Source organism: Toxorhynchites rutilus, chromosome 3, assembly GCF_029784135.1.
Source record: "Toxorhynchites rutilus septentrionalis strain SRP chromosome 3, ASM2978413v1, whole genome shotgun sequence".
Lineage (NCBI taxonomy): Eukaryota > Metazoa > Arthropoda > Insecta > Diptera > Culicidae > Toxorhynchites > Toxorhynchites rutilus.
The window spans coordinates 188381978-188409784 of record NC_073746.1 but is presented as its reverse complement, the minus strand read 5'-3'; the positions used below and the strand labels follow the sequence as shown (position 1 = coordinate 188409784).

Genomic DNA, 27807 nt, shown 5'->3' with positions numbered 1-27807 from the left:
GACTTTCGCCACAGTTAACGCACTTGCGAGGTTCTTCCTCTGGAAGGCTGCAAGTGCTTGTTAAGTGGTCAGCAGCACACTTGCCACAACGAGTTTTCATGTGACAGTTTCTTGTTCCGTGTCCAAAACCAAGGCAATTTGAACATTGCGTTACATCCCGATGTTGAGGTTTGTATCGGTCCCATTGTACCGATATGTTGAAGATCTCACTGATTTCTCTTAGGCGAGTTATGTTGGCTGATCCTTTCTTGAAGTGGATCAGGTACAAAACATTGGAATACCCATTGTCTGGTTTCTTATGCCGAGTCATCCGATATAAAGCCAACGGCTGAATATTGTATGATTGTTCCAGATCTTTTTAATATCCTCCAACTCAATAGCAGGAAGACCTCGCAACACCACCTTAAATGGTTTTTCAGACGGCGTATCGTGAGTGTAAAACTCATGATTTTTTGATTTCAGGTATGATCCAATTATTTTATATTGCTCCAGGTTGGGACTAGTGATTTTAATCCCGATGCTGCATATTTTAAAAACTGGCTGCAATTTCAGCGCCAGCAGTTCAGACCTCAAAGTTCCTATATCTCTCGATGTTGTAAAATAAGGTGGTACTTTCACCTTTTTCTTTCCTGGTAGTTGGTTCCTCCTCAGTATGGCCATCCAATAAAGCATAGCGGTTCCTTTCTAATATTGGCTCCTTGCCGGTGTCCGATCGATGTCGTTTGTTGGTGCCATGTGGTATGCCTGGGTCGGTTGACCGGGTTTTCCCCATTGTTGTAGTCCTCAAGGGCAGACAGGTAGTTGATGAATCGCAGGTAGACAATCTGAAAAGAGAAATTAATAGCTTTTTCAAAAATCAGGTAATGAATGGAGCTCCAAACACGTCCGTCTCTGTCGACGGTCGGAGTGGAATGAATGTATTTTTTTGCCATCGCTCCCTTTTAACGCTCATTCGTTCGTCTCGTTGGACTCGCCCCTCTGGCTGAGTCTGCCGATTTGTCTCTATCCTGTGAGTGTGTACCGCTAGAGTATAAAACACGCGGACCCCAAAAAAATATCTTATTTTCTTTCAAACCGTAAACCCGTGTGGTTGTACGGCATCGGCATCGTGGACGTAACAAAGGAGGACAAGTTAAGGGAAAGGCAAAGTCTCACTCGAACCGTGCAGGTCTCCAGTTCCCTGTTGGTCGCATTCACTGATTGCTCCGCAAGGGTAACGGAACGGATTGGTGCCGGAGCACCAGTATACCTAACAGCGATTATAGAGTTTCGGCCGTCGGAGTGCTCGAGTTGGCTTGCAAAGCTGCTCACGACAATCAGAAAACCCGCATCAAGAACAGAGCAGCTTCGGTTCGGCGCTCATCAAGGCAACAATTAGTTTCAGTGAGTGGCAAAGTGTTTCTCCGGCACGTCGCATTAAATGTAATTTACTGAACAACATGTCACAAGCTGGATGGGAAGAAATGTTCCAACTGTGAAAGCTGTGGCGAATGGCAAACGCAATAGCTAAACAGGAAGGTTTAACCGAACAAGATGGGAATATCGAGTGATAACAAAAACACAACACCAAAGGTTCTTTTCAGAACCATCAACATATTCATAAAGAGTAAACAGTAAACTAATCCATTTTTCAAGTAGATAGGTAGGTATTCACGTAGGAGAAGAAAATAAAACAATATATTTAAAATATATATTTAACAAAAGCTGTCCCCTTTGTATAGTCCTACGTCACTCCGGTTATGTCCCCGACATTACTCACCCGTCTTTTTTTTTTGGATCTCCATATTCTCTCTGTACTGTCAAACCATCATCCCATTCGAATATAATACGTCTATGACCAGACAAAGACGAGAGAAATCTAAAAGACACTCACCTGGATTGTTGATGTCAGAACTTTCCCACATGATATGATGAACGTTGGAGTGATGGCTCTGCAGTATTTTATGAACGTCATAGTATAGGAATGCAGATAAACATAGGAAAAGGCAGACAAACCGACGTAATTATGATGTCGGAACTTCCCTTGGTGATTCGTACCACAACTCTGATCGCGACAATGTTCCGTTTAACGAAGTCTGTGATAAGAAAAGCATTTAATATCTATTAACTAAGACATCAACTCTTAGGGAGTGATATTTGTCATCGTAGAAGATCTTACATGAACCTATTTGAATATTTAATATTCTTCCTTTGTGAGCATGTAAGACGGAATTAGAGCTAGATCCACAGCGTCTTCGATGAACCTACTAGGGTAGCATTGTCGAAGCTACTTCAGCATGATGGAGGTTAATTTGCAGAACCTTTGTGTTCTGCATTAGGTTGGATTGTCCACTCGCTTGGTTCGTTCAGGGGAACCGGAATCCCATCCTTTTGTTGTTTGGGATATTTCTTTGGTTTTTTTACTTCATCCGATATCCGGATCCAGGATGATGTTGGTTTTGAAGAAGCTCGCCTTTCTCACGAAGATTGATCGTAGTTCCTAAACCATTTGCGGTTGTCACTGAGTTGGTACCGCTTGGTCCAAGAACTGTCAGATTGCCAGGGTTGGAGGATTTCAGAGGTTCAGCGAGAGGAAGTGATTTGGCGCTGCTTTATTCTTCCATAGAACTACGTCTTTCAGGAAGGGTGCCAAATTAGAAAACAGGTCACGTTTTTGTGAAATAAAGTTAATGTTAATAACTATTTTCACAGAGAACAAATTCTGTTACTCTGCACACCAATGGAATCGGAAATTCTCCAAGATTCGTTTGATATACTATACAGTACAATCCACTAATACCTACACAGTTTAATTTAATGGAAACTGGAAGTGTTCTTATTTTCCCATACATTTGTTCTGCCGATTTGTGTGCATTCCCGAACAGAGCTGTCGTTTCTGCCCGTTTTCAACCTGTTTGGTATAAATCAGCCATCCGTGATTTGAAGCCACATTTAACAAAAAAACTAGAAAAGTTTAGGCATGATTTTACAATAGGAATATGAAACAATCGGATAATGTGTATGATGAAAATTATTACAGAACTTGACATTGCAACATAAAGATGTAGAACCCTAGGTTGATCACTTGAAATGTAGTATTATATTATAATGTAAACCAAATTAAGGAATAAAAAGAATTTAAGTGAAAAAAGTCACAGGATGGTTGTGTCCGAGACACGACCGCATAGTTGACGTAAGATTCCGTTAGACTTTCTGTTGATTTTGGATATGTTTGAAAAATTACATCGTTAAACTCTTTGATAATGGTTTGGTGGCCCTGAAAAGGGCCGTTTTGTTTGGTTGTTGGGTATTGTTTGTTAACTCCACCAGTGTTTACCGAGTGATGATAGCAGAAGGATGGTAAACAGTCGTTGGATGGTGCGTATCAGATAAAAGATACCGAGGTGGAACGAGATATGATGGAAACCACCCTCTGTGATCCTAGACGAGATGCCTCTTGTGATATGTATGGATGAAATAAAGAAAAAAAACTCACCAATCTAATATGAGATAATCACCAATACCGAACACAATTAATATAGAGAAAACATATTTGAAATGGAAAAGGTAATTTTAAGTAAGTGTATAAAGTGGAAATCATCACGAGTGTTGTGAAACAGCAGGTCTTGAGCACCGCAGACGCGTGTGACCGAATGCGTGGATGAGGCGCTCGAATAAGATCAAACAAATGTGTCATTTAGAGGATGCGCTTACACAGTAGAATGCGTGAACAGCTCAAGTGCAGTAGTTGAGAAAAGAAGCAGTTTAATGAAAGTTGTATTAAAAATGAACGTGAACGAGAGACCACGGTCGGTGGCGGCGACCGCAGGCCGGCGGGATTTGGTGCGCTGTCATAATGCCGTGATGTTAGGAGTGGACGAGCTGCCGGCTATATTTTGGATGAAGGAAGACATTATTAAATATAAGGTAAACCTAGTTAAGCTAGTTAAATAATGTTATACAAAAAGATATTTGTAAAAGTATAGTATTTAAAAAAATTAAATCGCTGATGCATTTGAAACGATGCAATCAGCAGATTTACGAGCGAGAGAAAAAATAGTTTAGATTATTAGTGTAGGTTTTTCAACAAAAAAAAATACAAAAGTCAAACTTGATTGAATTATTTACGTTTGAAAATAAAATTATTTTCTCTCCAATTCTGTAAGAACTGATTGTTCTGTTTGGAAAAACACAATCATATCTCCCATACATTGATTGTATGAACAGGGAAATATGGGGAAATGTTCTTATCGAAAGTTTAAACAGGTGTGATTTTAAATTCTTCAAACACACTTAGAAGTGGGATTTTAAGAAAAAAGTGAAAGATTGAGGCATATATGTCTACAGCCAAATTTTAACAAGAATGTGTCCATCAATCGCAATGATAGCTTTTGAATGTACCGAAGGGCTGGAAAACCAGGAATTCTTTCCTGTAAGGACATCTATGTTCCAATACTTACTTAAAAGTTCATGAGTAACAAAAATGTGGGATTATCGAATAAAAGCAAAACAAACTTGCGCTATAAAGCGAAGAAGAGTCATGGGAGCGGAATTCACATCCAACAATAAAAAATAAAATATAAAACGAAACTAAATATTGAAGAATATGAGAGATTAAAAATTAAATAATGAATGAAAGGGAAAAATATATTCAGCAAAGATGATGAAAATAAACATATTGCACCAAGAAATTTTTTAATGAAGCTGTGAAAGCTCAATAATGATGATCGATAAGATTTTTTTTTTGGAGCTTTAAGAAGATATGATCATTTTTGTTTCCATTTAGAATCGCGGAATTACAGAGTTGAAGGAATTTATTTTTTTAATCACAACCGGAAATTAAAAACAACAACTGAGACTATATTCTTTACGATATTTTGTACAAAAAAAAGAAGACATTAACCTACACTTTCAGATCTTTTTTTTTCGAAAAGTCGAGTTCATTTGTAAGAGGTGTAGCGCTCTACATTATTTAGCTTTGATTACCAGGCAGCAACATCACTTTTGATGTTAGATTACTGTTTTGTAAAATCACCAACAATTAGCATACAATATAAAAATTGAACATATACGGATATACACATATATAATTTTATCAATTTTGAAAAAAAAATTGTACACTAAAGAATTAAGATATTTATAGGCAATTTTTTTGTTTAGAAAAAATTTGTTTAGTTTATGGATCCGATACTGTAACGATTCGCACAGCACAGCGTTTGTTTGATCGATTTAGTTCTGGTGTAGTGGCTGTCGTAGATACACCCCGTAATGGTAGGTCAATCGTCGTGGAAACCGATAAAATCGTTGAAATCATCCAAGTAGACCGGCATGTGAGCACTCGCTCGATTGCCCAGGAACTGGGTATAGACCATAAAACCGTTTGGAACCATTTACAGAAGATTGGATTCCAAAAAAAAAACTGGATGTATGGATGCCACACGAGTTGACGCAAAAAATCTTTTAGACCGAATCAACGCCTGCGATGTACTGCTGAAACGGAACGAACTCGACCCATTTTTGAAGAAGATGGTGACTGGTGATGAAAAGTGGATCGCGTACGACAACCTCGAGCGAAAAAAGTCGTGGTCGAAGCGCCGTGAGCCGGCCCAAACCATCGCCAAGCCCGGATTGACGACCAGGAAGGTTTTGCTGTTTGTTTGGTGGGATTGGAAGGAAATCATCCACTATGAGCTGCTCAACTATGGCCAGACCCTCAACTCGGTTCTCTACTGTGAGCAGCTTGACCGTTTGAAGTAGGCGGTTGACCAGAAGCGACCAGAAATGATCAATAGGAATGGTGTTGTTTTTCACCAGGACAACGCTCGGCCTCACACATCTTTGATGACCCGCCAGAAGCTACGGGAGCTCGGATGGGATGTCCTGTCCTATTGCATCCACCGTATAGTCCGGACCTGGCTCCAAGTGATTATCATCTCTTCCGGTCCATGCAAAACGCTCTTGGTGATACTAAGTTGGCCTTGAAAGAGGCTTGCGAAAACTGGTTGTCTGAGTTTTTGGCAAATAAGGAGGGGGGGGGGGGGGTGGTGTGTTATAAGGGGGGGGGGGGAGGGGGTTTGTTATAATGAAGTTGCTTTCTAAATGACAACAAGTTTGCGAACAAAACGGCGCATATTTGACTTAAATTGGATAATTTTAAGTATGTTAAATAAAGCGTCAAATTTCGATCAGAAATACGACATTTCTTTTTCCCCAACCCTATAAAATAGGCAAAAATGTCCACGTGGAAAACAGGAGGAGGGGTATGAAAATTTACACGCCTGTCCACGTAAGGGTAGAGGGGAGTCTGAATCCGTGCATTTTCTGTCCACATGGTATATAGACAGCCCCTTAGAAGAGGATGAAGAGACGATTGAGAAATCTGACTGTGGAACCAAAAACTGTACAAAGAATGCCAATGAAAATGACCATCTCGAATTTTCAAACGGAACTTGATTCTTCTTGGGTGGCGCTAACGTTCCCAATTGAACTTTTGCCTTGTCATAGGTATTACTTGCGTCATTTTTATTGTAGTACCTGGTTAAGATTTTATATGCCGGATAATACGCCTTGAATGTATTTTGGAGTGGCAAACTCTAGAAAATGCGTGACCACTGTGCAAGTCGGGAGAAATTTCGTTGACAAAAAATCCCCCGACAAGACCGGGAATCGAACCAGAACCCCCGGCATGGTAATGTGGGACGCTAACCACTCGGCCACGGGAGCACGGGATTTCATTAAAAATGTTGATTCACACGAAAAACTACCCTATGCTAAATATCAGCTCAATCGGACTTAATTCACTAGTGTCACATAGCCGTAAAAGTTCAAGTTTTTTGTAAACCGAAAAATCACTCAAGGAAATCGGGGTTTTCAAAAAAAAAGTTGATGCCAAATGTCTTCAAAATGCATGAAACATCAAAATCTACTGTCATCTCGAAGAAATTTTTTTGTAAGAAATCGGCAATCTGAGACTCCGTTTTGTTTTTTTTTCGGAATACGAGGCAAAACATATGGTTTAGGGTAACAATGAAAATCGTCATATCGATTTTTCATACGGAATTTCGATTTGCACGATAAAATACCCTACGCAAAATGATAGCTCATTCGGACTTCATTTACTATTGTCGCAGATGTCAAAATTTAAAAATTGTGTTAGTCCAGAAAACCCTTGAAAAAACAAAGAAAAATCCATTTTTTTTATTTATTTCCGATAGTGTTACCCACTACACCTACACACACTAAGGTAAAAATATACACGTAGAATATGCTAATACCTGATACCTTGTAGCTTCAAAATGATGTACATTCCATCGATATGCGTTGATTTTCACGAAGTTACAGAATGTCAAAAATCACTTAAAATTTCCGACCTGCACTCTGTTCCTCTATTTTTTGTCGAGTGTAGTTCAACGCGCTTCAAGAGTCTTGGCACCCGCCAAGCGCAACTACAGCTAGACCGATCGGGGATGATAGACAATCATATATGCGGCATCAAAATTTCACCGCATGGTTTTTGGTCGCAAGTTCCTGCTTCAAACTGATCATCAGCCATTACTGCGCATTTTCGGTGGTAAATGGGCATCTCGGTCTACGCAGCTAATCGTTTGCAGCGCTGGGCTCTAATGCTACTATCCCACGATTTCACCATTCAATACGTGGCAACAGGAAAGTTCGGTAATGCAGACACCCTTTCCTGGTTCATTAGTCAACATGCGAGACCCGGTGAAGGTTTCGTAATCGCTTCCGTTACGCTGGACAGTGATATGAGGTCAGTTGTATATACTTTTAACGTGTGTCCTTTGAATTTTAAAGCAGTACACCAAACTATTGAATCGGATCCGGTGTTCAAGAAAATTTATCGGTACATCCAGGATGGTTGAGCGAATTCACTAGCCAGTAGAACCGATCGAGAACATCTTTGTTTTTACAATCGCCGTAAATCGCTTTCTACGGTGCTGGGCTGCATCATGTTCAGCCAAAGACTTGCTGAACGTTCATCTTCTGTAACGCAACCTGTCGACCAGAAGAAGTCCAACATGAGATCCTTCAATACAAGTGACCCTGTCTACGTCATGATTTATACCAAGAATGTGTGGAATTTGGTTCCAGGAAAGGTAATCGAAAAAGTAGGACGAGTCATGTTCAACGTTCTCACCGAAAATCGTCGCTCAGTTCGTTCACGTCTAAATCAGCTGAAAAGCCGAGCAACATCCGGTTCCAATGAAGGTTCTGAAGCAATCAAATTGTCAAAACAGAAGAAACTTGCCTTCGATGTGCTCCCCGATGCTTGAAATATATCAGTGACCTTAGAGGCGAATGAACTGCAAATTTTAAAGCCTCTTAAAAACAAAGAAGATAAGATAAGATATATCAGTGATTCAACCAGCGAAGTAACAGCTCCAATCGCGAACACAAGACATGGTCCGGACTCCATCGTTATCACCATTGCTGGTTCGAGCATGAACGCCGACCTGTCGTCCTCGTCTGCTGCTAGCACACCATACCACGTCGTTTTTCCTGACAGCGAAGACCGCCAGTGACCTTAAAAAAAACTAAATCTAGAAGAGGAGATGTTGCGGCAATGGAACAGAAGTGCTGGGAGCATTGCGAGCAGCCCCATCACTTTCTTGCTGGGCTCATCGGTGACAGCTACGAGCTGCCACATAACAGACATCAGAAGCTAAACCGGAAGCCGAGTCAGTAGTTATCGTGTTATTCATATGTGTTCTTTTATTATATCTATATCGCGTCATTAAGTAAGGAGTTTGACCGTTTACGATCACGTTTTTGATTTTCTCTCGATGTGATTATATCACGGCCATCTCACATAACATGATGTAACAGTAATGTACAACAAAATTATCGTAAGATAAAAATGTGTATTGATAAGATAGGGATACTCTTACGCCTAAATGGCTACTGTGTAATATATAACAGCATCATCGCAAGATAAAAATGTACACGAATAAATTCGCCTCTGTGCGTAAATGAGCCTAATAAAATAAACAAATCGAATAAAAAAATCCAGATGAACTGACAAAAACGCTAGCAAAAGCGTGTGTTTTTAATGCCAAACGATGCCAAGAAAAAGGGAGCCGAAGGGGACAGAAGACACTTCTAATGGGCAAGAAACGACACCAGAGAAGTGCGGAGAGTGGAGTTTAGAGTGTCTGGGTCCACTTTTAAACGGGTGATGAAGCGAAGCAAATCCAATTGCTTCATGGAGTTATGCCTGGACGTGGTTGTCAACGACACCCGCAGAAAAGCGTCCCGAAAAGTTCAAAATTTTTGTGAAGTATGTGTGTGAAGTAGTTCTTCCCGCAGCACAACCCGACGACCTAACAAGCCACTTCTTATGGAGATGATGAAGTTGATAACGCTGAACGCGGACAGGTGTCAAATTGTGAGCTGTCAAATGTCAAATTATGAGCAAAAAATATAAGATGGGTGATGTTCGCGCTGTTAACATAGAACTGCGAAATTATTATCGACGAGCACAAACATTAAATAAATTCAATGATTAAACTCTTTGATACAAATATTCGATAGCAATGGCAAGGAACGACAAATGAATGCTTTCATGCGATGCAATTTGAGTAGATTGTCAAATTAATTCTATGCATTAACATGTACTGTTGATTGCTCGCTGTCTAGAGCACTGAAACTGAAACTGAACTTCTTGAATATCTAAGTAGTTTTTCAGTATCTCTCAGCAAAATTACATCTCCAACGCAGAAAGAAACATCTCAGAAGACGCAGAACAGCAACATAAAATCCAAACCGAATCTATTATATAGTAGCGGCAGAAGCGAAAACAATAGCATAGAAAAAATCGCCTTCAGTTTTCCACCGAAGAACACAACTCTCAACGCTGAACAACCTTCCGTCACTTTTAATCTGGAAACAATAATTGAAATCACCAAAATTGATGATTGGTTGGGAAAAATCACAAGTCAGTTATTCACGATTTATCAGTCATCCAGCCAGCGACCTGACGGCGACAAGACTTTCCAATTGATATTTCTCAAGGCCGGGTTGTTTAGTTTGGTCTTATTCAGGGCTAGATGTGAATGAACTGAGAAAGCTTAAAGTTTCTATAATTCAAAACAACATCATTACACCAATAAATCCAAACAAACTTCAGAAATCACAGAAGCTCCCTTCAGCCAGTATGAATATAAAATAGATTTCAGAATGGATCGAAATTTCTAAAATAATTCTTTAGTCGAAAGTTTTAAAGGCTCTGAGAAGGGTCGACGGGTTTGCGTTGTAGACGTAGTTCAAGCTGGTTGATTCATTCATGTTCTCACGAGAACAATACACACAATCAGGACAAAACACGTAACGCACTCAGTATCGCATCGCGACATTTTTCTCGTACTACACACAGTGCGGCTCCAGGCGATTATATATTTGTCCCTCACTACCGTAATCTATTTGATAACACATAAAATCAACAATACGCACAACGAATGGAAACCGAACCTATTCAATATTTCTCTTCTGCTTTGATTCTGCTCTGCACTATGTTTGCTTCTTGCTCATTCTGAAGATGCATTCTGTGGTGAAAAAACTATGGGTGGTTTATATCTATGATATAACCGTTGGATGGCAACTCCTATTCGGTACACGTCTCGACGGATACTTGTACGAAGGATGTAAGCGGTATCCAGAAAAACAAGACGTAGATAAGAAAAGTTGAGAAAAAAGGGTATAAGCAACCCTAGTTAGCGTTTAAGGCAGGTGAAGTGCATGAACACCGCCACACCTCGAAGTAGTCGCGTGGATGTGGTCCCGAGGGGATTGCGGTTACCAGTAAAGGATTTGGTTTTATTGGGTAATGAGCTCCACACCACGTCTGGGCTTACTCGTCCCAGATAAGTCTGAAAGAGCTTTCCGAACCTCTTAAAAATATCGAAATAAGGACTTTATCTACCAGATCAATCAACTACCTACTTGCTATCAGAAATTATTTAAATAATCAATCAAACGACTGTTGATGTACACGTAGTAAAATCGAAAAGCTTACAATTGGGAGGGGTCATCATATTCCAGCTATGGGAAATTAATGTACCAAGAAAATATAGTACAACATTTGCTGCGGTTAGGCAACAGCGATTTATTTATTTTCTTGGAATGTTCAGTGCTTCGTTGAATGTTTCTGTTAGCACACCACTATTTCAAGTTTGGAGACTAATAAATGTTTTACGAAAATATGTGCTCTTTGAATTCTTAACAGTGATTTGCACATCGCGAAGCATTTCACGAATTGAATCGTCATTATCAGGATCCACGGAAGCAATTCTTACCAATGATGTTTTCAGCGTTTCCATTCCATCTTGATCATTTGCGGTTTGTAGTTGAGCATAGTGATCCTCACATTCTTCGTAAAGTTTTTGTGCCAACTGAAAAAAAGTTCAAATATTATGAAAATATACTTTTTATTACATCACCTCTCCATAAAAATTTAAATCCTGGTTTGTTCAAAGTTCAAAGATATGTTGTAGATATAAGAACCGATGCTGTTCTGCAACTGTTAAAATTAGTCTCGGTAACAGCGGTGCTATTTGATAAGCAAAAATATTTTTAAAAAGCAAAAATTCTATTCTTCAAAGATCTTTCTCCTATGTCGCCATTGGAATGTGCGGAGAGCGGTAAGGATTCCTTTTTCTATGGTGCTATTGTTTTATAGTTCTTACCTTCACAACTTCAGCAGGGAAATTCGCTAGTTTGGCCACTTGAATCCCAAAGCTTTTTTCCATAACGCCCTTTTTGATTTGATACAACAAGGTAAAATTATCATCATCCACAGTGGCATCCATATAACAACTCTCCACGGTGCTAATCGATTCTGCCATTTCGCTGATCTCATGGAAATGCGTTGCAAAAAGTGTGAAACATTTTATTTCTTTCGCCAGATGTTCCGCTATAGCCCAGGCTATTCCACACCCCTCATATGTCGAAGTACCGCGCCCAAGTTCGTCTATTATAACCAGTGATTTTTCCGTAGCAGTTCGTATGATGCCTGCTGTTTCCACCATTTCAACCATGAAGGTACTCAGTCCCTTGCTGAGATTGTCGTTCGCACCTACCCGACCAAGAATACAATCCACAATTGTTATTTCGGCTTGCGAACATGGAACGAATGAGCCAACATGAGCCATCAACACCGCCACTCCTACTGAGCGAATGAAAGTACTTTTACCACCCATATTGGGACCCGTAATAATGTACATAATCGTCTGATCTTTGAGAAGAACCGCATCATTCGGTATGAAGTTAACATCTTCCTGTAATTCTATACAAGGATGACGCAATTGGGTCAATTTCAGCCGCCCTTCTCCTTCATTAAACATTTTTGGTCGCACATATGGCTCTGGTGCGTTCACAGCGGCTATAGCAAAACTCAAAAAACAATCCAGCTGGGCAATTTGATTGTTCAAAATCGTCCATGGTTCGATGTAACCGATTGCAATTCTCACAGCTTCCTCCACAATCGATTTCTGTTGTTCTTCGTAAGACCTTTTTGAGTCGCCAAAATCACCATTAAGATCTGCTAGTTTTTCGTTTGTGAACCTAACCCCGCCTTTAACAGCATCCAAAATCTGAAATGCAAATGTTGATATACACATTATTTAGATAATCAGATGTAATAAAAATGAACCTGCCTGGTATTTGGAATCTTTACGGATTTTTGTTTCATCTTTGAGTGATATTCTGAAATGGTAACCATGATGACCAACGTAATCTAGTTTGATGGAACTGCCTTCCTCCAGATCAAGGTCATTAGCAACTTTTGAAAGTTGCCTTTTCATCTTGCTCACAACTTCATCCATTTGCTCTTTGTGCTCCTTTAGTCGGTCATCGAACGTATGTTTCACAAGATATTCACCCCTTTCGACGGCTTCCAAATCTAAAACTTGTTCAACCATAGATTTGAACAATTTCAAATCTCCCAACGTATCCTTCATTGGGCTGTAGATGATGCTTCGAATGGCAGTATTTTCTAGTGTGCTCAGAATGTGTAGAATCTTGGGAATCCTAAGAATGATTTGATACAACCGAAACATATCCTGCAGAGAGGCTTTCTTCCTGAGGAGTTTCCTAATTATGATAAGAACGTCCGGCAGGCGCTTCATGTGAAGGTCGTGTAGTTCGGTTCGCGTAGCTGTGCTATCAACCAAACACTCGACAATATCATGACGATCCTTTATCATATCCATGCTGCGTAGAGGCTGTTTCAGCCATTGCGCCATCAAACGATGTCCCTGAGGAGTTCGACATCGGTCGAGTACACCCAAAACACTTTGCCACTTGGATGACATGTTGCTGCCAGGTTCAGGGAACAAGTTCAATGCGGAAACCGCAGCCGCATCCAAATGAACGAATCTGGAAATATAAAAAATGTTATTTAGTAAATGAACAGAAATAATTTTTTTGGTGTCACTTAAATTTTACGGGTTTGTTGACAAGAAAACTAAAAAAAAACTTGTTCACGTAGGAGACGGGCGTAAATTTCTAATTCATTATGTAGATACCAAGGCGCCTAAAAGTATATCCTGAGACCGTTTCGTCACTATGTTGGTTAGGGGAGTGGTATATGAAAACAGTACGGAAGAAAGCAGAAGGGGAATTATTTCCTTGAAGCGTGAAAGAGACAGGCTGAACACGAGCGAGCTTGGGCACAAGCGTAGACTTCCGAGATGGCTATGGTGGTTCTAGCAAGTTGGCCCACCTAAGGATATACTTCTAGGCGCATTGGTAGATACCAGGGCTTGACATAGTCATATTCAACTGAGGATAGTCAGCTGACTATGGGGAAATTCCCCTCCGTATTCATTTGGAAATTATTTTTGGCTTCTTTACACAGTTTCTCTGCCAAAACGACTAAACAGTCAGTCGCTCTCTCTCTCTCTCTCTCTTTTTCTCTCTCTCTCTCTCTCTCTCTCTCTCTTTCTCTCTCTCTCTCTTTCTCTCTCTCTCTCTTTCTCTCTCTCTCTCTTTCTCTCTCTCTCTCTTTCTCTCTCTCTCTCTCTCTCCTTCTCTCTCTCTCTCTCTTTCTCTCTCTCTCTCTCTCTCATTCTCTCTCTCTCTCTATGCTGTGCGCAAACTGCAAAATATTTGCTAATACTGACGCGAGGACCGAGGGCCTTTACCTAATAACTGTCTTATTTCGTCGGTTTTACTTCACGTTGGATAGACAATAAGCCGTCCACTAATGGCGTAACTACTTTTTTGCATCAGAAATCAAGCATTCGTTTCACTTTATATGGACGTCAAAATAAGATTGTGTACTATCTATCAACACAATATTCACGAGCAACGAATATGATTTTTTTTCAGTGTAAATGACTTTTTTTCAGCTTGAAACACACTTCCCTCATTATATTGATGACAATAACAAACGAGTTCATTTTGTTCATATCGCTAATGCATGAACAAATTTGCTATAATGAATGAATGCGGCATTGAGTGGGGTTCATAACTTCGCTGTTATTTATACTTCAAATATCAAAAGCAACAAATTGATATTCATCACATTCGAAATGATATTCGTTCTGGCAGTGAATGTTCCAAACACGGCATCCGGCAGCTGCAAAGCAGCAAGGGCTCGTAAAACATTTGGATAGAGACAAGCAAAAAACCGCGTACGATGCCTAAACGCTGTATTTATTGTATTGCAAGCAGCAATACAATAAAAGTTCGAACTAAATGAAAACCATCCGCACACAGCAGCCTCAGGCTAAAAGTAAACAACAGCTGATATTCATTTAGCTAAAATGAGATTCAATTCTGACGTCTCGAATTATCAATATGAAAATGACACTGGGTGAAAAAATAACCTTCAGAACATATGGAAGAACAAATGTTCATTTGCTCATATTCACTGGTTGTCTGGATCTGTCATTTTGATTTTCGTTTGGAGTATATAGGATTTCGATGCAACCTAGTCCGAAAATCTATGCATTTGAGCTTAGCGAAGACGATTTTTTTCAACACTGGTCAGGGGTAAAAAAACCCGATAGATAGAAGGCGCTAATAAACAATTTTGTTTGAGATATTTATTGTTTGATACAACCGAAACATATCCTGCAGAGAGGCTTTCTTTGTAAGGAGTTTCCTAATTATGATAAGAACGTCCGGCAGGCGCTTCATGTGAAGGTCACTGTCTTAGACAAAGTTGTTACATATGATAGAGCGCTCATTTTCATGTTATCAAAAATAGGGTGACCAAAATTGTCGATGAAATGAAAAATCTCACTTTCTTATCTTTATAGATAGAGATAAACATAGTTCAACAATGTTGTAGCACCAGTTATTTTAAACAACTTTGTAGAACAAAGCTTTTTTCTATCTTTTAAAATAATCGATTTAACGTTTTTTTTCTAAATTGCATTAGGGTAACCATGAAAAAACGTGTTTTTTCTGCTTTAACTTTTATATTTCAAATTCTACATCAAAACTGTCTTCGTACGACTTTTAGAGCTTATCGATACCAACATTTTGCGATGCAGAACTTGTCTGTATCTTAATCATACTCAATGTTATTGATGATTTTTTACCCAAAAACTCATGATTTCAATTTTAAATAACTCAAACACAAAAAATAACATAGTTTTGAAAATCACACATCATGTAGAGTGGAATATGTTCTTTCAAATGCCGCCAATAAACTTTGTTTACGTTTGCCCCAGAAAGAATGACAAACAAATGAAAAGAGCATGTTTTTTGGGAAGAATTATCAATAACTTTGAGTAAAGTTGAGATATTGACAAGTTCTGCATCGAAAAATGTTTGTATTAGTAAGCTCTAAAAGTCTTTGGAAGACAGTTTGCATGTAAAATTTGAAACATGAAAGTTAGAAAAAAACAGTTTTTTCATGGTGACCCTAACGTAACATAGAAAAAAAGCGCTAAATCTGTTATTTCAAAAGATAGAGAAGTTGTAAATTTGTTGGACGACGAATAAATGACAGCCGCATCGACAAGCAAAGTAACTGCGATACACTGATAAAAATCTTTTTTCAATATTACTTAACAAGCTTAATGTTTCCAAGCTCTGGTCAGAATAAGTATTGCCTAGAATAATTCATCAGTCATCCTCGCTCTCAACACTAGTCAATTTAGTCAATTCATTTTCTGTTGACGGCGACTGCCGAAGTAGTCCTAGTCGAAGCGAAACTACTGAGAGTAGAGTTCATTTTCCACCTTCGAAGATTTCGGGCCCTGGTAGATACTTTTTGTGAATTCAAACTATTCATTCCGGGAAACGCATTGAAAGGGATTCGCCCCGTCAGCCTCTCCCTTCTTTATTTTATCGTGACGCACATGCACAAGAGGGTATAAAAGCAGTCACCTTAACCGCACACGAGGTCAGTTTTCATTCCGTCGTCGACAAACGAACAAGTGATTATCCAGAAAAGCAAACAGGAACTATAGCAAACACAGCAGCAGCTGGCGCTCTCGTGACCGAGCAGCAGCAAAATTTAACCATCAGTGGCAGCTATTACATCAATAACCATACACGTACATCAACAGCAGATGAAGATGAACCCAGAGCTTAGCTGACAAACCCGTCACGGAGGATAAGCTCCTTGCGCTAATAACCCAATGTACCCAAAATCAACATGCCATTACGGAAACCCAAGTTAGAAGAATGCGGCAACGACTTTTAACATGAAGCAACGGACACGAATTGGAACATGGAATGTTTTGACTCTGACGCAGCAGTGTATGTTGACCCAACTGTCTAGGCGACACCTTCTGCCAGCACACAAAGTCAAGTAGGTCTTAAGTAATGATTACACTAAAAAGCAAATCGACCACATCTGCATCAGTGGTCGACGGAGCCTGTTTGACGTGCGGAATAAGTGCAGTGCCGACATCGCTTCCGACCATCTCATCGGAGAAATCCTCCAATGCGTAGCGCGTGTTCAACGGAAGGAGAAAAAACTCGGTCGTCGATTCAACGCACACCGAATAGAAGATTCTAACGTGAAAAGGTCTTAGGGATGAATTAGGGACTCGAGTCTAGGATGTTCCTGCTGGCGGCAGCGCCGATAACCAGTTGACCGCCGTCACCAACGCCTTCATCGCTACCAGCGAGAATAACCTAGGTGAACTGCGCAGCTGGAGGAAAGAATGGATCTCGGAGGACACCTGGAAGAAGCGATAGAGCGATAGAGCGAGGAGGGAAAGAGGAGGGAAAAAGGTACAGCCCGTTGTCGATATCGTGCCCTCGACCTGGAAGTAAAGCGCCAATGTCGATGGAACAAGCGAGCATGGGCTGGCTCTCTTGCTAACGAAGTGGAGAGAGCCGCTGCACCGGTAACCTCCGCTTCCTCTACGATGTACCATGACGCCTGAACGGAGCAAGGATGAATATCAAGATGCTTGTGAAAGATGCGACTGGTCGATTGATAACCGATCCAGTAGTCAGTTGAAACGCTGGTTCGAATACTTCGAGTAATAATAAAGTAATAATCAAAAGTATAAAATTCAAGAAAGCTTCGGAGATCGATCGCATATCAGTCGAGATGCTCAAAGCTGACCCCACACTTCCCGCAGAAATCTGGCATCATTTATCCGTAAATATCTGGGAAACCGCAATATTTACGACCTACTGGATGCAGGGCATCCTTATCAAGGTCCCAAAGAAAAAGGACCTGGCCGAGGCACCATGCTGCTGTGCGTAGTTCTTAAAGTCCTGTGCGAGATAATCCTCAACCCGGTCAAGGAGAAGATAAAGGCGTTGGATAATGCCGTTTCCTACTGCGTAACGAGCTGCCCATCATTATCGAGCTGTCAATGAATTCCAGGAGTCACTTCACCTGGTGTACATTGATTAAGAACCTCCAAAATACCGCCGAAGTGGAAGCTTCGGACGGTATGAAAGATCATTCGATTCCTTCATTTGGGCAGTATTGCTGCACAAATGACGTGCCCGTGTAGTCTATACTAAAGCAGGAGACACAAGCTCGAATTATCTCCCGGATGGTTAGTTCCACTGGTCTACCTCTCACTCGTAAAAGTCCATCTTGCAGATCGATGAATGGTTTTAAACCACACAGTCGGTGCTTGGAATGGTCGCCTTCCGCAATCGCTCGTGGATCTCGTTGGATCGCTTCCTTCTGTATGCACCGCACTGTTACCACCAATCCATTTCACCCATCGATCGATTTTCTAAACGACGCAGGGATCGATTCACTGATTTAATCGGTACCAAAGAATCGATCTTTGCTGAATCAATTTTTGAAAAATCGAATGCCTTTTTTAGTTTATTTGCATGTTCTATATAAGTGTCGTCTTTTCTTTAAACATGGAATAAACATTTCACATTTCTTTTCAAATATCAAAGACATTTCATTATGATTCTTAGAATGAAGGTCACAAAAAAAACTTGAAATCCCAGCAAAAATGTATTTGCCGGGTCAATCAGCTTGAACCGTCATGGAATTAATAATTAAAAAAATAATTGATAATTATTATTACAAATTTAACAACTGATAACCCAGAACTCCGTTGACAATTATCCCGTTGAATCCAATACATACGTACGTATTGTTATATATATATATATATATATATATATATATATATATATATATATATATATATATATATATATATATACGTCTGACATTTAGTTCAAATTTGGGTGGTAGTCCCAATTCTAGAATAGAACGCTTTGACGGTGTAAATATAACTTGTGCCCGCTTGTACCAAACTTACAAAGCTGCTTCTCCTAAGTTTACGACCACTTTTTTCTACGATCAAAAAGATCGATTTTCGCGATTTTTTAGGAGTGGAAAGAATCGATCTGAAAAATCGGAAATCAGAGAGGAAAAGATCGATCTTCTAAATATCGTTCCAAGATCGCCCAATCCGATTCACTGTCATTAATTTGACATCCTCGAAAGCAATCCAAATGTTTGCATTATATTCATAAAATTTGTGAGGTGGTGAGATTAAAATCAATGTACACTGAAAAAATAAACTATAAAAGATCCATCTTCACGTTTTTTTTGTGTACAATAAATCGATCCAAAAAATCGGAAATCAAAATGGAAAAGATCGAAAAATCGTTCCAAGATCGCCCAAACCTAGAAACACTTCACTTTAAAGCAATCAAAAACCAGTTGTTCCACTCAGTTCACTACAACAGACTCTCTTTTGATAGACGTCGATCAATCAGCAACACTTTCTCGCACGATCTGCCCTGAACACCCTATTGGCCCTACAGAGGGCTGCACTCCAGCAAGGATTGCCGTTTTTGCGACTACAAATGCCGTGACTGCGGCAAGTGAGATCATCGTGAAGGGTACTGCACATGTTTTTCATCGAAGTCGCCGGCGAGCAGTTCGGGGAAACAGTCACCGAGGATAAATAAGAAGAAGTGAGGGCAGTTAACGAATACGGTGACTGTGTAAAACATTCGCCAAGGACGAAAATTCATTGACGTACAGCCTAGCGGTGTTCCTATTCGAATACAGTTGGACACTGGGTCAGACATATCCATCATGGAAAATGGTTTGATTACGGTAGTTTTGTTGATTAGGGTTCTTTAGTGTCTTGCGTAATGTCTATTATACGTGTGAAATTCCAATTGTTTTTTCGTCAAAAGTGTATTCGCGTGCACTGTTAGCTACGCGCAATCCAACCATGTACAGTGCTTGTAAAGTTATCGTCATTATAGATGCAAACTTGCAAATATCGTTTCCTTTTTCATGATTGAAAGTACCGGTTTCCACAAATAACATCTGGCTCCGGATTGAGCCGTATTACGGCTGAGGGTTTGGGGAAAGGGCCCAACAATGACTAGTGTTATCCAGTATCTTCAATGAAAACAACAGAATCCACTGCTTTGGAGGATGTGAACAAATTCTGCATACTCGCTGCTCAAATCCGACTTTCGCTGGTGTCAAAGCTGTACAAGAGAACAATGCGCTGAAATATATGTGCTTCGCCTGCAGAAAAAACAAACCACGTTGAATGGTATACAGAAGCACTATGGTCAGCTGACAAAACAGATGGAAGAACTGTTTGAAAATTTGAACCAAAATATTTGGACGCTGCCGAGCTTGGTAAAAGCTGAAGTTGAAAAAAATAATGCAGTTCTATTACCACGTATTCTTTCGGCTTTTAAAAATGAAAAAAGAAGCTTCATTCCGCACACTGCAAGTTCTGTAATTGAGCCCATAGTTGATGATAAACCCTGCTTAAGCTGACATAATCCTGAGCTCGAGTAAATCGTATCCAAGAGGGAAAAAGCGAAAATCCGACGATTCAGTTTTGAACAGCGATAAGCGCAAAGCACTGGTCGAGAACGCAGCAACGGTAGCTCAGAACGAAATTCATTCTGACGTTAACTCCGAGGAAGGTAGTGTGTTGAGCTCAGGAAATCGTCGAAATAACGTACAGCAATCCAACAACTCAATCAGCACCTCTATACCGCAACCGCCACCACAACCACTTGACCATTGCAGTCCATCCCCTCCGCAGCGCAAGTCTATCAAAATTGTGAAAATGGAACAAACTGTTCTGATTAAACCTATCGTAGAACAAATAGTCGATGACGAAACGCGACGTGTGCGATAAGCTTGATCCAATCGAATTTTCCGTAAAATAATTATATCTCAGGGAATCTGGAGAAATAGCCATCAGGTGTGAAAGTCAGGATTTAACTGCAAAGCTTGTTGCGACTGCTACTAGCCAATTATCGGAAAAATACATAATCAGTATTCAGAAATCATTTAAGCTCAGATTCAAAATCGTCGATTTTTCGAAAGTTATGGACGAAGAAAATCTGCTAGCTTCTCGGAGGAAACAAAATCAAGTTACCGAATCGTTAGAACAAGGAGTAATTCGCATTACACGCAACGAAAAATGAAAACTAAATCAAATATCTGCCATAATCGAAACAAATGCGCAGGGATTCGATGTTTTGATAAAGCAACATAAAGCCATCTTGCCTGCACCCAAACTAGCGTTGGCTGAAAACATATCATCTTTGGCAGAAATAATGCCATTTGCGCAAATGCGCAAATAAAAAAGGTTTGTATGTATGCGAGCAGACATCTCTTTCTGTTTTCTTTTCTCATTTCATTTGGGATTGGGCAAAAAAAAAGGTTCATACGATGTCAACGAGGATCGAACCAAGGCTGGCTGGAATGCAAAGCTGTTTCACACGACCACGCTATCCATATCGCTGCCAGTGCTGTTACATAGAAGCGTGATAATATTACATTTCAACATAAAATAAAGTTGTAAAGTTTTTTCTAAGAGGATAAAGAAGAACATGAACGAGAATATATCTTTCTGTGTCTGGGCCGTGTATTTGGCAAAAGCCAATAGCATATATATTATATAAATGATATACATATATTGGGGAGTACAACATTTTCTGTTATTTTTCAGCTCATTTAAAGTAATAAATCGGATGCCATAACATGTACTAAACATGGGTGTGGGAGCGGTGTAGGATAAGAGAAGCGACTGATGTTATGCGCTGCTTTAACTGCTCAGAGTACGGACATAAGATTGAACCTTGTAAAAAGCCTGCGCGCTGCTCCAAGTGCTTAGGCAATCATAAAATCGAAAAATGTGAGACGAACTTTGAAAATTGTGTTAATTGCCAACTTTTGCCAATTCGAAACAACAATCGTCCAGAGATGAGCTACTCGATGTCACTCATTCATTATGGAGTAGTGAATGTCCCATTTATCCAAAGCATCTAAAAAAGCAAGACAACGAACTGATTTCTTAATTTAGCAATCAAACATCAATTACTTCGATGGACTTTACGCGTGTTCTTCCTCTCACCAGCCGGATGTACTAGCTCGCTCAGCATCGAACAGTTCATCATCGTTGGACGTCTCAAATCAGCTAACAGAACTGGCTGGTCCAGGTAATGCTACATCAAATATATGTCCTGCCGAAGTATCCGTGGATACTGCACCTCTCCTAGGTTGTATCAAACCATTACAGGTGAGGTTGGAATCCGTCTCTGGTAATGGTTCCTCTAATCAATTCCCGAGTAGGATAGTAATCCACTCCGTGCACCACACTCCAGAAAGCTGGTAATCTATTACCATAATGTGCGAGGTTTGCGGACAAAAATTGAGGATTTCCTCCTTTTTCCTCGCAATCTGTGAATCACATTACGACATAATTATGCTTACCGAAACTTTGCTTGACGAGAAGATATACTTTTGTCAGCTTTTCGGTAATTTTTAATGGTTCACTCGAGCATCTGTGCGTTACTCTAAAGTTGTCCGATTCAAACATAAGCATTATTGTATTGTATCTACCACCAAATTCTACGAATGACCTGATCAGTATGAATGACCACATCGATTCTATCAGAGTCATTTTTTCCAATCTCAGAGCGCATGATCACGCACTCCTATTCGGGGACTACAATCAGTTGGGATTCAGTTCCTTCCCTGATCTTTCGCTGCAGAGTGGAAAGGAAGTATCAAATTTTTTTTTCTATTACTCTTTTGCTACCTATTTTAAAATAATTGTGTTTTACACATACTCGCCAGCACTCAGGATCTAAACAGGGCACCCATCGACTACCTGGGCTAACATCGTCACCGGCTTACAGTCAGCTACCCAGCTTGTTGGAGTTACTCTTCGAAAACAGGTAGGCTAAGTTCTGCTTTTTGCTACCCTTTTTTCTTTTCCTTCCTGTTTTTATCGTCCTCATTAACAAGAAATTAATTTCTTGCTTTCACAATGGAAGTGGATGTTACTAAACACCACAGTCCCCCTGCCCCTCCCATTCCTAATAATGAATCAACTATCTCGGAGCCGGAGAACCCCGATCCACCGTACCATCAAAAACAGCTCCTCGGATTAAGCCCTATCCTGAAGATTCCAATGGACCCTACAATGTTTATTTTCGCCCCCGTCAGAAAGCTTTGAGAATTTTGACAATAGCCAGAGAACTCAAAAAGAATTTCAGCACGGTCGATTCGATAAAACTAATTAGACAGAATAAGCTTCGCGTGGTTGTCAAAGACCGCAAGCAAGCCACTGAGATAACGCAATGCAAACTTTTTACGGAGGAATATTTTGTTTATATTCCTTCAAAAGACGTTGAAATTGATGGTGTCATCACAGACCCTAGTCTAACGTGTGATGAAATATTACGCGAAGGAAAAGGTCGATTCAAGAATTCCAATATTGATCATCTGAAGATACTTGCTTGCAAGAAATTGCATTCGGTATCTCATTCCGAAAAAGGGAAAGAGTATATCGAATCAGGTTCGTTTCGAGTAACCTTTCCCGAAAAAGCTCTTCCACAATTTGTGGAAATTGAAAAGGTTTTGCTTCCGGTGCGCCTTTACGTACCTAAAGTGATGAGCTGTATGAAATGCAAGCAATTGGAGCATACAGACTCCCACTGCAGCAACAAGATACGTTGTGCAAAATGTGGGGGGATGCATGAGGATAAATCATGCTTTGAAGATGCCGATAACTGCATTTTCTGCAAAGGAGAAGTTCACGATCTTTCTGCGTGTCCAGCGTTTATATCGCGGGAGGCAAAAGTTAAGAACTCTCTCAAACAACGATCCAAGACGACCTATGCTGAAATGCTCAAAAGGGCTGTGGCAAAAGAGACCCCTAATCCTGGAGCACAAGAGAACCCTTCTGCAATTCTGCCAACCGATGATTGTGAAAATTTTACTTCCATTGAAGAAGCATTCATGTCAATACCGGGAGGCTCAAGAAAAAGAAAAATTTCTGCTCCTCTTACTCCTCCGACTCCTCGTAAGAAGCAAGAAAACATTAAACCAACTGAGAAATCCTCTGGAAGTGATAAAACTCCAAAACAAACACCTCCAAAGCAAACACCTCCTGGTTTTACTTCCCCGAGAACACAAAAAGACGTGAACACTCCGTCTGTGTCTTCCAAAGCTGGGTTATTTTCCCTTCCAAGTATTGCGAGTCACATTCTAGATGCTTTAAACATTCCCGAACCCCTCAAAAGTATTATCATTAGTTTGGTTCCTGCATTATTTGCATTCTTGACAGAAAAATGGCCTCTCCTTGCAACCATTTTCTCTCTCGATGCCTAATTGTTCTATAAGCGATATAGATACAATTAAAGTTATTCAATGGAACTGCAGAAGTATTAAACCCAAAATCGAATCGTTAAAATTTTTAGTCAACAATATAAGTTCTGGCGTATTTGCTCTTTGTGAAACATGGCTTACCCCTGATGAGGACTTGAATTTTCATGATTTTAACATTATCCGTTTAGACCGAAGGGACTCACACGGTGGCGTTCTTTTGGGGATCAAAAAATGCCATTCCTTCTATAGAATCCCATTGCCATCGCTTCTAGGAATCGAGGTAGTTGCTTGTCAAACCACGATAAGGGGAAAAGACCTATGCATTGCTTCTGTATATATTCCTCCCAGAGTTGGAATTTCACGCAACCAACTCGATGGAATTATCGAGATTTTACCTGAACCCAAGTTAATATTGGGTGATTTCAATTCACATGGTGTGGCCTGGGGGGGCACTATATGATGATAACCGTTCCTCAATCATCTACGATCTATGCGATAATATCAATTTATCAATTTTGAACACTGGTGAAGCTACAAGAGTACCCAAGCCCCCTTCAAGAGAAAGTACACTAGACTTGTCACTCTGTTCGTCTACTTTATCGTTAGATTGTATGTGGGAAATAATCCAAGATCCTCACGGTAGCGATCACTTACCAATCCTTGTTTCTATTGCCAATGAGATGTGTCCACAGAAATTGGTCGAAGTTGTATACGATCTTACCCATAATATTGACTGGGAGAAATTTGCTAGTATTATATCAGAGAGCATCAATTCGACTCCTGCACTTCCACCTCTAGAAGAATATGATTTCATTGCTAGTTTGATTTACCACACTGCCATTCAAGCTCAAACGAAACGTTTCCCTGGTGCAAAACTTCGCCGACGCCCTGGTGCTCCTTGGTGGGACAAAGAGTGCTCGGATGCTTATTTCAATAAATCCTCTGCTTTCAAAATTTTTCGCAGAAATGGCTCAATGGAAAATTTTGATAAGTATGAACTTTTGGAGACCAAATTCAAAAATCTTATTGGAGCGAAAAAACGCAGTTATTGGCGACGATATGTCAATGGTTTGTCAAGGGAAACATCTATGAGTACCCTGTGGAACACAGCCAGGTGTTTGCGAAACAAAAACCATACAAACGAAAACAAAGAGTATTCAGACCGATGGATTCTTGATTTTGCCAAAAAAGTATGTCCAGATTTTGTCCCTGCAGAAGACATATCTCGTAATACATCGTCTTCCAATAGTAATAACGAGACATTGTTTTCTATGACTGAATTCTCACTTGCACTTCTTTCGTGCAATAATTCAGCTCCTGGTTCCGATGGAATCAAATTTAATCTTTTGAAGAACCTTCCAAACGTCGCTAAGAAACTTTTATTAAGGTTATTTAATAAGTTTATTGAGCAAAATATTGTCCCTATCGAGTGGAAGCAAGTGAGAGTAATAGCCATTCAAAAACCGAATAAGCCAGCTTCCCACCATAACTCATACAGACCAATAGCCATGCTATCTTGCATCCGTAAGTTATTGGAAAAAATGATACTCCGACGTTTCGACGAATGGGTTGAAGAGAATAACTTTTTATCAGATACGCAGTTCGGTTTCCGCAAGGGCAAAGGGACAAATGATTGTCTTGCGTTACTTGCTTCGGAAATTCAGACGACCTTTGGTAATAAAAAACAGATGGCTTCTGTTTTCTTAGACATTAAAGGGGCGTTTGACTCAGTATCAATAAGAATTTTATCCGATAAACTTCACAACCATGGATTTTCACCAATTTTAAACAACTTTTTGTTTAATCTGTTATCCGAAAAGCACATGCACTTTTCTCATGGAAATTGTGCCGTTTCTAGGACTAGCTACATAGGTCTCCCTCAAGGTTCTTGCTTAAGTCCTCTTCTGTATAATTTCTATATTAATGATATAGATGATCATCTTGCAGATGGATGTACTTTGAGGCAACTGGCAGATGATAGTGTTGTATCCATATCAGGTACTAGAACTATTGATTTGCAAAGACCGCTGCAAATTCCTTAAATAATTTATCTACATGGACTGTGAATCTAGGTATTGAATTCTCAACTGAGAAAACAGAAATGGTTGTATTTTCTAGGAAGCACCAACCTCCCGAACTTCTGCTTCAATTGTTCAACAAAACCATCGTTCAATCCACAAGCTTCAAATATCTTGGAGTTTGGTTTGATGTTAAATGTACATGGGGAAAACATATTGCGTATGTGAATAAAAAATGTCAACAGAGAACAAATTTTCTCCGGACAGTTACTGGAACATGGTGGGGTGCTCATCCAGAAGACCTAATACGGCTGTACAAAACTACAATTCTGTCAGTCATGGAATATGGTTCGTTTTATTTCCGTTCGGTTGCTAAAACCCACATCATTAAACTGGAGAGGATACAGTATCGTTGCTTGCGTTTAGCCTTAGGGTGCATGCAATCAACACACAACATGACCCTGGAGGCTTGGCAGGTGTTTTACCATTGCAGGTTCGGTTTTGGGAACTGTCCTATCGCTTCTTAATCCGAAGCGAAATCATGAACCCATTAGTAATTGAGAATTGTAAGAAGCTTCTCGAGCTTTCCGAACTTTTGCAGATCTTCCGTTGATTTCGATCTTTCTATGAAGGACGAAACTCGAGACATTTCAGATCATCTTCGATCATCGTTAATCCCTAATATTTTCGCTTCAAAATATAACCATATCAATTCTTCAAGAATGTTTTTCACTGATGGTTCAAGAATCAACGGATCACTGGTTTTGGTATCTTTAATGAACATTACACTAGCTTTCATAAACTTGAAGACCCTTGTTCAGTGTATGTTGCCGAACTGGCTGCAATATATCATGCAATTAAGACCATTGAGTCCTTACCAGCTGATCACTATTTTATTTTCTCGGATAGTCTTAGCAGTATACAAGCCATTCAATCCTTGAAACAACAGACGAAAGCATCATATTTTCTTATCGAAATTAGGAATGCATTGAATTCTCTTGTTGATAAAAGTAGAGCTTGACGAAATTTTCATCAACTAGTCCGGATGGAATTCCGTTTTGCGTTTTGAAACATTGCTCGAGCTCACTGATTCGTCACTTAACGCTATTCTTCAATATGTCCCTTCGTGAAGGTAAATTTCCTTGGAAATTGGAAATTGCCGGTTATGTTCCCTGTTTATAAAAAAGGAAATAAGCAAAACATTGAAAACTAACGAGGTATTACTTTATTATGTGCATGCTCCAAAGTATTTGAGATCATCATTAATGAGGTATTGTTTGCGAGCTGTAAAAATAACATAACAACTGATCAACACGGCTTTTACCCCAATCGATCTGTCTCGACAAATCTAGATCAGTTTACATCATTCTGCTTGCGCAATCTAGATGCCGGATCACAAGCAGGGTTGCCTTATTAAAATCTGTGTTTTTGCTCTCACAAAATCTTAGTCTTAATTTTTGCTCAGAAAATCTGTATCGAAATCTGTATTAAATTTATATATTTTGAGGCATAATCTTAGCTTTAGTATCATTGATTGGCATAGTTAATATGAATCTGACGATGTTGATGGTATACACGTAAAAATTTGCATTCACTGTGTTTGAGTAGGAAAAAGATAAACAGTGTTATTTATTTATTGTAAAGTCAGTCGATGACACAGACTTTTGCATCTTTTCGCCTCAGATTGAACATGAGAAAGCAGTACTTCACGCTACATATAAATGTCAA

The 27807-nt window shown here is 39.8% G+C and overlaps 1 protein-coding gene across 1 annotated transcript in view; it reads right to left on the bottom strand.

The window, feature by feature from the left end:
• Positions 1-11061: 11061 nt before the first annotated feature.
• Positions 11062-27807, bottom strand: part of LOC129774929 (DNA mismatch repair protein spellchecker 1) — a 71599-nt gene continuing 54853 nt past the window's right edge. The window contains exons 5-7 of the mRNA XM_055779023.1: positions 12648-13368; positions 11679-12584; positions 11062-11384 (exon numbers count right to left, since the gene is read on the bottom strand). Coding sequence (XP_055634998.1) covers positions 11160-11384; positions 11679-12584; positions 12648-13368 — 1852 coding nt within the window. The 3' untranslated portion in view covers positions 11062-11159. The remainder of the gene's footprint in view (positions 11385-11678; positions 12585-12647; positions 13369-27807) is intronic.